This window comes from Chelmon rostratus, chromosome 24 (genome assembly GCF_017976325.1).
Source record: "Chelmon rostratus isolate fCheRos1 chromosome 24, fCheRos1.pri, whole genome shotgun sequence".
NCBI lineage: Eukaryota > Metazoa > Chordata > Actinopteri > Chaetodontiformes > Chaetodontidae > Chelmon > Chelmon rostratus.
The window spans coordinates 4757531-4771754 of record NC_055681.1 but is presented as its reverse complement, the minus strand read 5'-3'; the positions used below and the strand labels follow the sequence as shown (position 1 = coordinate 4771754).

At 42.4% G+C, this 14224-nt stretch overlaps 1 protein-coding gene across 3 annotated transcripts in view; it reads left to right on the top strand.

Annotated features, from left to right (window-relative positions):
• The window catches only part of dock9b (dedicator of cytokinesis 9b), a 50882-nt gene that overhangs the window by 26797 nt on the left and 9861 nt on the right, over window positions 1-14224 (top strand). For all 3 annotated transcript variants that reach the window (XM_041966357.1, XM_041966356.1, XM_041966355.1), the window contains exons 8-37: window positions 145-319; window positions 674-729; window positions 1749-1823; window positions 1992-2132; window positions 2815-3159; window positions 3272-3354; window positions 3985-4107; window positions 4198-4277; window positions 4379-4566; window positions 5173-5238; window positions 5593-5685; window positions 5973-6084; window positions 6233-6351; window positions 7092-7178; window positions 7282-7371; window positions 7539-7654; window positions 7999-8068; window positions 8172-8297; window positions 8431-8502; window positions 8592-8738; window positions 8940-9023; window positions 9139-9250; window positions 9356-9534; window positions 9828-9935; window positions 10145-10256; window positions 10488-10618; window positions 11880-11994; window positions 12104-12170; window positions 13028-13075; window positions 13590-13726. In XM_041966357.1, the coding sequence (XP_041822291.1) occupies window positions 145-319; window positions 674-729; window positions 1749-1823; window positions 1992-2132; window positions 2815-3159; window positions 3272-3354; window positions 3985-4107; window positions 4198-4277; window positions 4379-4566; window positions 5173-5238; window positions 5593-5685; window positions 5973-6084; window positions 6233-6351; window positions 7092-7178; window positions 7282-7371; window positions 7539-7654; window positions 7999-8068; window positions 8172-8297; window positions 8431-8502; window positions 8592-8738; window positions 8940-9023; window positions 9139-9250; window positions 9356-9534; window positions 9828-9935; window positions 10145-10256; window positions 10488-10618; window positions 11880-11994; window positions 12104-12170; window positions 13028-13075; window positions 13590-13726 (3457 nt within the window). The remainder of the gene's footprint in view (window positions 1-144; window positions 320-673; window positions 730-1748; window positions 1824-1991; window positions 2133-2814; window positions 3160-3271; window positions 3355-3984; window positions 4108-4197; window positions 4278-4378; window positions 4567-5172; window positions 5239-5592; window positions 5686-5972; window positions 6085-6232; window positions 6352-7091; window positions 7179-7281; window positions 7372-7538; window positions 7655-7998; window positions 8069-8171; window positions 8298-8430; window positions 8503-8591; window positions 8739-8939; window positions 9024-9138; window positions 9251-9355; window positions 9535-9827; window positions 9936-10144; window positions 10257-10487; window positions 10619-11879; window positions 11995-12103; window positions 12171-13027; window positions 13076-13589; window positions 13727-14224) is intronic.

Genomic DNA, 14224 nt, shown 5'->3' with positions numbered 1-14224 from the left:
GAAACCATAGCACACAATATGAATATTAAAGTGTGCATTCTTTAAGCTTCTTGTAGAAAAAAGGCAACTGAAGGGCTGTAATGTAATTAAAACTTGAAAGGACCAAAGTGTATGAAATCAGTGTTTACTTTTGTTTTCTTACAGAACAGCAAAGTGCGTCGGTTTGCCTTCGAGCTGAAGATGCAGGATAAGAGCACATTCCTGTTGGCTGCAGACGGTGAAGCGGAGATGGAGGAGTGGATTGGCACCCTAAATAAGATTCTCCACAGCAGCTTCGAACAGGCCATGCAGGAGAAGAGGAACGGAGAGCTGCACGACGGTGTGTTTTTGTTCATTTGTCCTTTCTTTGACATCACTGGTCTCAGCAGCTCAAATATTTCTGCATGTATTTATTCGTCCGCTCATAGTGTTTGTGTTTTCATTTGTTTGTCTCCATGTCTTTTGATGCTTGCTTGCACCTGCGGCCTTTTTTAGTTCGCCTGCAGCCCAGAATCATTTAAATTGAGGACGTTTCCTTATGAAAACCCCTCATGCTTGATAAACAACTTCATTATGAAAATTGTTTTCTTATATTATTCTCCAGTCCTCTTCATAGAAAAGCTGAGACCAACACATCGTTATGTTTTTATATAATTGCATCCGCTAACAGAGCTGATGTTGATCTCTCCAACAGATGAGGAGCATGGAAAAACAGACCTCTCCTCCGGAAGTTTTCAAGACAGCTTTCAGGTAGCCTGTTTTTTTCCATATGTAGCAGTCCAACAATGCTCGCCACCTCTGTTTGAACACTCAATAAGCCACACCATTTAGATTAGTCCACATACTGGAGAGATGCTTTGGATGTCTGAAGGTGTCGACTTCCCTTGTTAACAGTCTCAACTGTAACTGGAGCTTTGCATTCAGTGGAATTGCTAAACAGCTGTATTCCCTGCAACCAGGTCTCCACATTTTCCTGTTGGTGCTAGCCGAGCAAACATCTGGTATTGTGTGTATGGTCTCCAAATGTAGAGGCCAGATGAGGCCAACACTGGTTCTGAACAGGGGTCCAGCAGTGGGACGTGGCAGTCTCAAAACAAACACTAAAAGGTGTAGTCTGTGATTTGCTGTATTTACGAAGGCAGTGCTTCTGTTGGTGTTGCTCCCATTAACAGAATCTTATATTACTGTCAGCTTTATGGCTGTTTAAGCAGCTTTAGCATCATTGTTTTGATTTTCCAACCCTCGACTTAACGCTTTGGTTCTCAGGAGGAGGATTCATCAGGAGGATGCAAACATTACTCTAAGTTAATAGTGTTTCTCTGAATCTGCTGGATGTGTAACACGTTAGCCATAACAAGAGCCGTAAAATAAGTTAATGCAACTTTAAGGGTAGAACAGTACTGTTAAGAGTTTTCAAAATAAGTATATGATGACAGCCCTAATAAGACACAACACTTATTATATACGTAGTTGCAGCAGTGAAACATTTTATAACCATTTTGTACAAATAGGTTTTACTGAAATGACAACAATAATAATAACCAAAAACAAAAGAGGAAAATGTAGAAAAGAAGAAGAGAAGACAAAGACAGTGGTTGCAGACTTGGATTTTATAGATGGATGCATTTTTCTTTCCTCCTCAAAGTTTGATGCTGTATATCCAGCCCAGGCCTCTGATATGGACTGCATGACCATCTCCATCCCACTTCTTTTTTAGATATTAAGCTGTTTGGTGATGTTGAGCCACTTTTTTTGCTTTCTTTGAACAGACTGCCAGAGATATTGAGTCAAAAATGAGGAGTGAAGCTCGCCTGAAACTGTTCATGTTGGACCCTGACACACAGGTGATGTATATAATACCTGATTACAAAGCCCTGCACATTCTGTGTGAGTGTAGTACTAATTGTCCCCAGCACCACAGTCAGTTTTGCTCCTGCTTTTTATCGATTTCATGACTAAAGGTTTTTGCTGTGGCAGCTTAAGCCTTTAAACAACATCTCCCGTTTCCACAGAAACTGGATTTCTCTGGCATTGAGCCAGACGTGCGGCAGTTTGAAGAGAAGTTTGGGAAGAGAGTCCTGGTCAGCTGTCATGACCTGTCTTTCAACCTGCAGGGCTGTGTTGCAGAGAATGAAGAGGGACCAACAACTAACGTATGTCTCAATTAAAAGCAGTCAAATATAGTTGAAGGTGTTAATGACAAATTGCAAAGTCTATTTTTATCAGCATTGGCATAGAAGGCACACTTCTATAAATGCACGTGTTTGCAAGTATGGAAACACGCTTCCAGCATAATTCCAGGAAATGACTTTTAGCAAACGACTGCGAAGTCTAAATCAGTTAAGAAGATCACAGACAGTTCAGATGGCCCACTTGGCTGGCCCCCATCAAAACTGGTGTTGTTGGCACAAGGAATGGCCGCTACCATGGCAACCAGCCTGGGCCTCCCACCATGAATTAGCACCAGTCTGAGGCTGGTTTCCTGCCATCACTCTCCAAGGTCTCTGTCTTTGCAGAAGAACTCCTCCCACACTCAGCACTCAACTGGGAAACCACAGCTATTAGCCGCGCTACTCAGAGCACGCACACACACATACACGCAAATGGATTTGTGTAATGGAAACGAATGGTGGAAAGAGTGAATGAGAAGATGAACTACATCAATGGTACATTTTGACTGAATGGAAAATGAGAAGTGCATTAGGAAAGATGGGTATCCCTTAAAAAGTGAACTACCTTCTTTTTTCTTTCCTCGATCTCTGTTTGTCTCATTGTTTGTGTCATTTTCGAACTTCCATCATAAAATATTTTCCTTCCTGTCCTCTTTTATCAAAGGTGGAGCCTTTCTATGTGGTCCTGTCCCTCTTCGACGTCCAGAACAGTAGAAAGATCTCAGCCGACTTCCACGTGGATCTTAACCACCCTTTGGTCCGACAAATGACATCAGGCTCTAGCAGCGGACAGGACTTGCACATCAATGGCAATGGCGATGGTCCCCTGGCTGGCCACAGGCAGGCCAGTGGGCTCCCAGAGGGGGCTCTCAAGTACCCCAGACAAGGGGTATTCTCAGTCACATGCCCCCATCCAGAGATCTTCCTGGTGGCCAGGATTGAGAAGGTCCTGCAGGGAGGGATCACCCACTGCACTGAACCCTACATGAAGAGCTCAGACTCTGCTAAGGTACAGAGATTAGTAGAGGGGTTGAGGATGAGACTCTAAATTAAAATGTGCTCAAGCCATCTCGAATTACTAATTAGTGAAATGAATCCCCCCGTTTCTTCTCTGCCTGTAGATGGCTCAAAAGGTGCTGAAGAATGCTAAGACAGCCTGCAGCAGACTGGGACAGTACAGGATGCCATTCGCCTGGGCTGCGAGGTATAAAAAAAAACATTGTGGATTTCTGTAGTCGTCATTATATCGAAGAAATCTAGCATTTCCCAAAATGTTTAACAAAACACCCACAACCCTGCACTCAAAAAGAAAAGGAAAAACAAACATCAACAAAAGAGACATGCCCGCTGCAGCGTGACACAGAAGGAGCCCACTTCTCTGCACAGCAGTATCACAACATGCTGTACTTTGTACTTGCTGAATTGTCAGATGTGTTTATTTAATACTGGCTGTGATAACTCCATGCATTCTTGCAGCTGCTGATTCAGCATTCAAAATATCTACAAATGCTTGAAACCCAGTTTTGTTTACAAAGGAATGAAGGGGCTTCAACCAACAGGACCCGCTAACAGAATCATATACTGTCCTGTTACTGATGATTTCTTGCAGTTGAGGGAAAACTTTTATCTTCTAAAAATCAACAGGGCTTATTCTCTTGTGCCATAATAGCACATAGTGATTCAGATTTAGGAGACTGCGTATAGACTGAAAGGAAGCTGTCAAATAAAAGTCTCCTTCATTCTGCTGGGAAGCACAAATCTTTAAACCACTAGTGTAGAACTGAAATGTGCTCTTTCTCCATAGATCCAATGATTTTTTTCTCTGTCTCTGCAGGCCTGTGTTCAAAGACGCGTCAGGGGCTTTGGACAAAAGCGCTCGCTTCTCAGCTCTTTACAGACAGGACAGCAGCAAGCTGTCAGACGAGGACATGTTCAAGCTGCTTACTGACTTCAGAAAGTATGCTTTTTTCTCACTCTCCAAGACATCACTAGAACTGGTGTTGATACATTTTTGTAATTGCCATTTCTGTGTCTGTTTTTCCACCAGACCAGAGAAAATGGCCAAACTCCCTGTGCTCTTAGGGAACTTAGATGTGACTATTGACAGTGTGGCCCCGGATGTAACCAGTAAACCCTTCAAATATTTACAAAACCACTTTCAATGGTCTATTTATAATAATCGGACTTCAGGCTTGAACCCTGTAACTCCTCTCGTTTCCTGCCTGCAGACTGTGTGACTTCCTCCTACATCCCTGTGAGGAACTTTGAAGGCAACGGGCCTGGCAGCGCTCTCCTGGAGGTGGAGGAGTTTGTACCCTGCATCGCTAAGTGCTCCCAACCATGCACCATCTATAAGAACCACCTCTATGTGTACCCAAAACATCTCAAATATGACGGACAGAAATCTTTTGCCAAGGTATGAACAGTATGGATGCATGGACAAACACACAGTCCTTTGAACAACAGGAAATATGGGACATTGCCTTTAATTTTGAGCCTTTCTGTTGGTGGTTTCATGATCAGCACGGTCAATATTTTATCATTTATCTGTAACATAAAATCATTCCCAAACATATGACTTATCTTTCTTGGAAAGTGAAGCTTTTGTTTGACTATCGTCATCGTTTTGTGTTCCTGTTTAGCCTACGAGACAACTGGCAACAGCCTCAGGCTCCTTCAGCCAAGCAACAGAGCTGGGTAGAATGCTGCTGATGCAGACCAGCAGCTTCTGATTAATACATTAATGCAGGGATGTTTTTTTCACTAGGTCAGCTCCATACAGCAAACCAACCTGCCTTCTCCCCGCCATCTGTATCTCTGGACACTTTTATTTTAAATGAGAGCTGGCAATCCTTTGCCTGAAATATCTTCCCTCTCTTCACAGCAGTGGAGGACGTATGAAAAGGACACGGAGAGACGCAGCAGAGAAAATGTCTGGCACATATTAGATGCTAGCGGTATCTTGGGAATTGAACTTGCTTTTCTAATCTGCCTGTTTTAAACCTCTGTGTGCCCTGTTCAGGCGAGGAATATTGCTGTTTGCATTGAATTCAAGGATTCTGATGAGGATGACGCCCCGCCACTGAAGGTGCGTTCGCATATCAGTTTTCATCTGTAGTTAACATGCCAAATATTTACTTATACTTGCCAAAAGCCCAAAATGAAACTTTTGGCTGTTGTCTGGTTAACATGCTCTCTGCAAGCAAGTCACACATGATCATACTGCTTTTAAATGTTATAAAATGTATTTGAAAGTAATAAATACTGAAAAGATTCATTATTTCTGTAACTGACTTTTTGGTCTTGACATCAGACATCAGAGCCAAACCAAGCCTAACTAGCACTTTACACATTAAACCACATTGTGATGACCGTGTTTCTAAGCATCTCCCGTATCTCTCTCTCATGTTTGATTACCTCCTACTTTTTGAATCTACCGCAGTGCATCTATGGTCGTCCAGGGGGTCCTCTGTTCACTAAACAGGCACATGCAGCGGTCCTGCACCACCAGCAGAACCCTGAGTTCTATGATGAGGTATTTCTATGCTCATAATCAGAGTTTTATGCAGATTGTAAGTTGCCTAATAATTGTTAAAAATAGTGGAGACTGGAGAGAGACAGATTTGCTCTATGACATAAGCTCAACTTCAGAAAGTTTGAACCTTTGAAGGCAGTGTGTTTTGAAGTAAGATGGTACCTCTCACCTCCTCTCTTGTTGTTCTAGCGTCGTCACAGGAAATGCTTTTTCACTTTCATTTTTCTGAACAAAGCTCCCTCTGTGTTCGGGAACCAACCCCAGGAATCTGTTTTTCTCACCCTCAGATAAAGATAGAGCTGCCTACTCAGCTGCATGAGAAGCATCACCTTCTCTTCACCTTCTATCATGTTAGCTGTGACAGTAACAGCAAGAAGAAAGACCTGGTGGAGACTCCAGGTAGGCTGCAGCTTTCAGTCACTTTTACATGTTCAACAAAACAATGTTGTCGTTTTTATATCTGCCATACATAATGTGGTTAAAAGCAGCTTGATGCGTTCATACTTTACACAGTGTGATGGTAGCTGTACCTGTTCTTTACCCACAGTGGGTTCAGCATGGCTGCCTCTGCTAAAGGATGGTAGAGTCATCATGAATGAACAGCAGCTGCCTGTGGCCGCCAATCTGCCCGCCGGGTACCTGGGCCCCCAGGATGCTGTCAACAAGGTAAAAAAACATTTAATTATTGTTATATTTAGGGTTATGTGTGGAATTGATTTGCATTAAAGGTCATGAGAGGGCTGTGAAACCATTATCTTCAAGGAATTTGTTAAGTCACTGATTGCTTCACTTTTCTGTTTAAGTAAACAGTGGAAGTGCTTTAGAAATAAGTTGTTTTTTAGGTTGAAGTATTTTCCTGCATTGCCCCCAAACAGTTTTCCAAAATGGATTTCTCACATCGCCATTTAGGATCTGATGCAGTTTGTGGTTAATGCCTGAAGATCTTATTAGCTGTGATTGGATTGGGACCTGGTAGAGGTCAAGCAGCCTTTCACATCAAATGCCTGTGAAATCTGATCAGCATTAAAATGTAATCCATTAAAACAACATATGTCATCTCACTGTTAAGATCCCTCAGCGTTGCTTCGCAGTGCAGGACTAATGGGTTTACTGTAAATTTAATTAAAACTGTCCCATGTACACAAATGTGGCTCATTAAATAAGCATTTATGCACAATGCTTAGTGCTGATTTCAAATTGTCAATTGGAGTCATTTTCTCAAAATTAGCAGAAATTGAGCACATAAGGTCACTGTGGTGGTAAGGCATCTGTTGCAAAAATAAGTACACGAGTCCTCCACAGGAACTCTAGTTAAAAAAAGCCAAAGTCTATCAAGCTTTAGATCAACACGGTGCAGTTTTTATTCAGTATTCAGTGCAGTCATTGTTGTTCATTTGTCATTGCAGCACTCGGGCTCAGAGATCAAATGGGTAGATGGAGGAAAACCCCTGTTCAAAGTCTCAACTCATCTTGTTTCCACAGTTTACACTCAGGTATGTGCCCATTTTGTCCATTTAATTAAGTCTATATGCTCATAGAAATGCCCTTCAGAATGCAAATGAAATAGAAATATGTATTCCAATACACTTCCTTTAGGATCAACACTTGCACAACTTCTTCCACCACTGTCAAAGCATGGAGATGTCAGAACAAGCTTCAGAAGGGGAGCTGGTTAAATACCTGAAGGTACTGTGCGCTTCATTTATTTCTAATGCCCCGTGGAAAATGCAACACACCCTTTTGTTCATGTCTCATCAAATACAATCATGTGATCTAGCATTTAAGGGGGATATGACAAATCTACTTTCGTTCAAAATATTTTTTCTTTTGCTGCTTCCTCCCTTCCCTTTTAGAGTCTCCATGCGATGGAGGGTCATGTGATGGTCAACTTTCTGCCCACCATCCTCAACCAGCTGTTCTGCGTCCTAACCAGAGCCACACATGAGGATGTGGCTGTCAATGTGACCAGGCGAGCCAAACACACACACACACACATACACACACACACACACACACACACACACACTTAACCACACATGTGTGACATGAAAGCTGTGTGTTGCAGCAGTATTTTTGGCCCCCCTTTTACAAACTTTATAATAACAGCACTTTCATCTGGCTCTCATTCCAAAGCGCATTCCCAGGTTTCTCTTTAATGGCCTGAATCCTTTTCCTCAGTAGACACTCACCTATGGCATGCACACCCCATGTATGTGTTTTATATCTCAGCTGAGTGTGTGAAAAGTCTTTGAAGCTCTGTAGGCAGTCCTTTCTTATTCTTTCATATTTTTTTCATTCTCTGTTTCTCTACAGGGTGATGGTTCATATTGTAGCACAGTGCCACGAAGAAGGGCTTGAACATTACTTGAGGTCTTATGTCAAGGTGCCGTCTTGTCTCACTTTATTCATGCTGACCTTACTCAGACAATATATTTGCTGTTCCTCTCTGAATTGAATTGATAAAATGTCTCCCTCTCTACTCTCAGTTTGTGTTTAAGCCAGAGCCTTATTCCTCAACCAACGTAAAAACAGTACATGAGGAGCTGGCTAAGTCCATGACAGCCATTCTCAAACCATCCACAGACTTCCTGACTAGCAACAAGCTCCTGAAGGTACCATTCATTTCTGTTTTACACAGAGTCCCAACTTTTTTGAACAGTATTGCTCTTTTATTTGTTTCTCACATGCTTGGTCTGCATTTGCAGTAGTAGCTGCCCTGGCATTGACTGTATGTTTGTGTTGCAGCACTCATGGTACTTCTTTGAAGCCCTGGTGAAATCAATGGCTCATTACCTCATAGAGTGCGGGAAGGTGAAGGTAGGTGTTGTTTTATTCCTCTATTCTTGAACCTCTTTCCTCCAAACCTAAATCCTCTCCCTCTTTTCTTTCTTATTTCCCTTGTCCAGCTCTCCAGGAACCAGCGTTTCTCTGCATCGTTCTACCATGCAGTGGAGACTCTGGTGAATATGCTGATGCCACACATCACCCAGAAATACAAGGACAACCTGGATGCGGCTCGCAATGCCAACCACAGCCTGGCAGTTTTCATCAAGGTTGGCACTCCTCCCAATGCATGCAATGCCGTATTGCCCTTTAATATGCAGATTAGTTTGAAAAATTTCCCTTTGCTTTAGGGTAAACAAAGAAATTTCAAGGACTCATTCTCTCTGCAGATTGTTTAGGTTTAATGATTTAAACAAAAATCATTTTAAACAATGACATAACAATGTGTGTTCACTCACCTTTTCACCCAGCGCTGCTTCACCTTCATGGACAGAGGCTTTGTATTCAAGCAGATCAACAACTATATGAACTGCTTTGTGCCCGGAGACCCCAAGGTTAAAAGTCTCTCCTGCTACCATCTTTAACGATTTTATCCAAGTTTTTTTTAAACATGAACTTAAAGCTAGCTTAAAGCCAAATGAAATGCCTTTCCTCTTGTATTCCTACCAGACTTTGTATGAGTTCAAGTTTGAGTTCCTGCGGGTGGTTTGCAACCATGAGCACTATGTCCCTCTTAATCTGCCCATGCCCTTTGGAAAAGGCAGAATTCAAAGGTTCCAAGGTAAATGACACACACTTAACAATACTTTGATCTAAGTGTGGTGCAGTTTTATATTCTGCTCGTTCTCTGCAACCTGTTATTTCTGCTCACTGATGCCTGCTACAGATCTTCAGCTGGACTATTCTCTGACCGACGACTTCTGTCGAAACCACTTCCTGGTGGGGCTGCTGATGAGGGAGGTGGGCGGGGCTCTTCAGGAGTTCCGAGAGATCCGTCAGATTGCCATCCAGGTGCTCAAGGGGCTGATGATCAAACACACGTTTGACGACCGCTATGCTGCGAAAGTGAGTTGCACAGCTCTTGGCCGCCACCTTTACTGTACTTTATTTTAATCAAAGGATGTATCAGATGTAGTATCCATGAAGAGAAAATGTGTGTAACTCTTCTTGGCAGCTTTTTTAACCAAACCCCAAAGAGAGACATTTTAATTTGGAAAATGTTTTAAAAGGGACTTTGACTGCCAAATTCTTTTATCAGTGGTTTGACTTTATTATGAATTAATTCTAATTCTAATCAATTAATTAATTCATTTTTTTTTCTACTGTATGACTCATGAGCACCTACTGTGTCATTCCAGAGCCAGCAGGCCAGACTTGCCACCCTCTACCTCCCTCTGTTTGGTCTGCTCCAGGAGAATGTCTACAGACTTGACATCAAGGAATCAGCCCTCCTCGGCAACCACAGTGTAAGCCTGACACCTAGTGGTAGAAAACTGCATAGCAGCTTGTGTCTCTAATTCCCAGCAAGACCTGCTGTCTTGTCAAAACATGAATTCCTGGGTTAATGTCAGCTAAACATGTCACTCTCTTGATCATTTCAGAGCTATATCAATGTTTTCTCTTCAGCAGGCATGCTTTTAGTGTGACCAGCTCATTTTGTTGCTTTGTGTCACAGAATACCAAGGAGGACTCTCTGGTGCCCAACTCCATGGTGACTCCTCAGAAACCTGGGAGCTGTATAGAAAATGCCCTCCACAAAGATGTGTTCGGGGTAATCTCTGGAACAGGTAAATCCTCACTCCACTATCTTAGCATTGATAAGTGTGTATTCAGAGCTAATACAGCTGTAATCCTCTTGTAAATCTTCATAATGAGCTAAATTCTCTCAAAAATGTAAACAAAATAGCTTCTAACTCAACAAATGTATATGCACATCTGCATGTTAATGTGCACATAGATTTATCCCATCTTCTGACATGCAACAAACTATTTGTGTTTTTTATGCTCTGTCCCTGCAGCCTCCCCTCACAACTCCACTCCCAACGTCAGCTCAGTTCACCACGCCGACTCCAGAGGCTCTCTGGTCTCCACCGACTCTGGAAACAGCCTGCTGGACAAGAGCAGCGACAAGACCAACTCCCTGGAGAAGGTAGATGAATTTTGCAATTCATTTGCAGTATTATAAATCCCTCCATATTTAGATATTATTCCTACTCTTTCACAGCTTCTCATTCTGGTATAGTTGTGTGATTATATTGTACATGGTGGTACTTGATTCCCTGGGGTATCACTAATTCATCTAAACTAATAGTTTTACATATAATTAAGAGCTCTTCCTCTTCCACATGAACACACCAGAGCTGGAACAGGAAACCAGGTCGCCAATATTAGGTTACCTGGCTTCACTGAGCCTAAGGAGACCCAGACTCAAACTAATGAGGAAATAAAGTGATAATGTCAACAAAACACAAGGGTTAAGGTTGATATTTTGCACAGCACTCCCATTTATTTTACCTTAATTTTACATTTTGTGCACTCTTCGATATCCATGCTCTCCTCCCACCCCCTCCTCAAGTGCTCCCACACTCCTTGTCTGTGCTCTGTAACTTCCCAACCCCACCAAAAGGAGAGATTTACCAGGAGACACTCGGTTAATGTGCCCCCTCTCCCCCTGGAACCCGAGGACCGAGCCCCACGTGTGAACCACGTCGCCAAGCGGGTCACCATGGACTTCTCCCTCCTCTCTGTGCCCCTGCCTGACCTGCAGGACAGTGACAGTGATAATGGCAAACAAGCTGCAGGCCAGAATGGAAATCACGAGGAAAACCTTCCTATACAAGTATTCTGTTTGACCGTTGTGAGACCTCCACCAGCGATTTTTGGTTAACATTGTACAGAGTCCAGCAAATTTGTGATTTTTTTATGATGCATAATGATGCATTTGGTGCTTTCTGTGTCAGTGAATTCCAGTTTAGAGACCAAAACATGGAGTACTTTGTGGTTTGCAGATATCTGTACAATACGTCCAAAATCCTCCCGGAGTTCCTCCCTACATTCTTCTTCTGAGTGTCCCACGTCGGGGGAGTGTGTGTGCTTTTACCAATGCGGAGGTTGAGCTCGCAACCCTTTTCACTTATTTCCTCTGATGCTGTAGTGTAACTGTAAACGTGTTTCTTCAAACCTGCTACTGATGCTGCTATCTCAAAGCACAGAGCTGTGGCTGCAGATGTGTTTTTTACTCTCTTCTGCACGCCCTCTGCAAGGAAAACACTTGACATTTCAAATCTGTGAAGTTTGGGTTGTTTGAGTGATGTTCTTTATCTCTTTGAAGTTTCGATTTTTCTGCAACTCTGCCGCCTGCGCCTGATAACCGAATCTTTGTCTCTTTCATTTGTTTTCTGTCTCTCCAGAACCAGTGTGCGTCGGCTCTGGGCAGCACTGTGCTGCGCTGTGACAAATTGGACCGAGACGAGATCAAAAACCTGCTCATGTGCTTTCTGCATATCCTCAAGAGCATGTCAGAGGGTAGGACAGCCTGTCCGAGTGATTGTACTTGATTTTGACACAAGCTGATACGAGCAACCGGCCCAGAGTAATCTCTTCTTATGATTTTCTCACTGTTTCATCACTTCAGAGGCCCTTTTTGCATACTGGAACAAAGCAGCTCCCTCAGAACTAATGGACTTCTTTACATTGATAGAGTAAGTACATCACTAAAACTAAATGTCCAAAGTTTTCTGGGAAAATAAAATGACCAATAGCTGCATTTTCCTCTGAAATGTTCTGAAATGTAGGAGCTTTAAGGCAACAGTTCAACATTTTGCAAATATGGGTATTCACTCTTTTCATTACTCCATAGTTAACAATGAAAAGAGCGATATATATATATAGGTATTGGCTCTCTTCATCGTTAACTATGAAGCCATAGCCAAGGTGGTTAGCTTAGCTTAGCCTAACACAAAGACTGTCCAGAGGTTAAAAAATGCACCTCTTGAACTCACTTATGAACATGTTGTATCATGTTTTTTTAATCTGTACTTAAATCTGTAAATTCACTTAAAAAAGTGAACTTTAGAGTTGCTGGTTTTGAACATTGCCTTTTGAGCTTTGGATAGAGTCAAGGTAGCTGCCAGCTCTAGCCTCATAATTAATGCACACAGTGAAACTGATCCTGTAACCTAACTCTTGGCAGAAAAGCGAATGAGTGCAATTGCCAAAATGTCTTCCTTTAAAGAACCAGTGTGTACGATGTAGTGGCATCTAGTGGTGAGGTTGCAGATTGCAACCAAATGAATGCCCCTCGCCTTTTGAGTGATTATATACTAATGGAAACATAATAATAATAATAATAATAATAATAATGAGTGAATAAAACAATGTTTCTTATCTTTGGAGAAACTAACCACTCTACTGCTGCTTCTCACAGTGCAATGGGGCAATCATTTAGCCTTAAAAACTATGATAACCAGAAAACAGGAAGCTGGCTGTACTTGTTTGCAAGTGGTTGAGTCTGGTAATGATCTCGGGCTGAGCTTCACCTCCTGTGTTTGTCCTGCAGAGTCTGCCTTCACCAGTTCAGATACATGGGAAAGAGATTCATCGTCAGGTACAGTGGTCAAGGAAACAGACTGCGTCACATTTCTCATTGACTTTATTTGGATTTATGAATTGATTCTTGATTGAAACTAATGTTGTTTATCAGCTTGGCAGTAATATGACTCGCAGTCACGCACAGACTTACCAACACAAATGCTTACTGAATCTTTTAACCCCTCACCTCTGCTTTGTTCTCTCTTCTGTAACACTGCTGGGAAGTTGTTTTGTGGTTAATGTCGCGGCCCTCGGCCCCTCCTGCATGGGTAAGGGATTGCTGCTGTCTTTTGGTCTCTTTTTGCTTGATTAAATACATGATGCTGCCATTAAAGCCGCATTACAATCTAGCCATTCATTTATTTGCTGCGCTTCATCTGCTGCAGTTTTCATCAACACAGCTGAGACATTTTCTCATTTGATGTGTGTTCCTCTCATCCTTTTGTGCCTCTTTATCTGTGTGTCGACTTTCTTATCATGTGACTACAGCCTGACATTCAGACTTAACAAGACTTCTCTTCTCCCTGCAGGAGCCAGGAGGCGGCAGCGCCTGTAGCTCCAGACAGGAAGTCTCTGACTCTGCCTGTGTCTCGTAACAGGGCAGGGATCCTGCACGCCCGCCTTCAGCAGCTGGGAACTCTGGAGAACGCTCACACCTTCAACAACAGTAAGCCCTGTACATCTACATAGTTTTCATCAGGTTAGTTGTGCAGTACAGACTGAAGATTGTCTGATGTATAGCTTTTATTCTTGCCTCCTGATCAGATATTATCAGTCAACATTGATCTGGGCCTCCTCTGATTACAACTTAATTATATGATTCATTTAGGCACATGGTTAAAATATGATGCTACTGTATTTGTATATTTAGTGAGCAGCTAAACTTACACACCACCCCTTTAGGAGCATACTGTAAACAGTGGAGTCATTTCAGTTTCAGACATGCCGGCTAAAAGTATGTCTGTGTCTTTTACTGACCTCTATTGGCGGCCAGTAAGAGTTGCAGTGACAATGTCAGAGTTTGTCTCCTTCCATAAACAAGCAGAAACACTGACTTTGCAAATATCTGTCTGGTCATCGCTACTGATCAACGACCTAATAAAGCAAACAACTTGCTATGTTTTGGTGAAAATCACATTTATTGCTGGAAGATATCCAAGATACA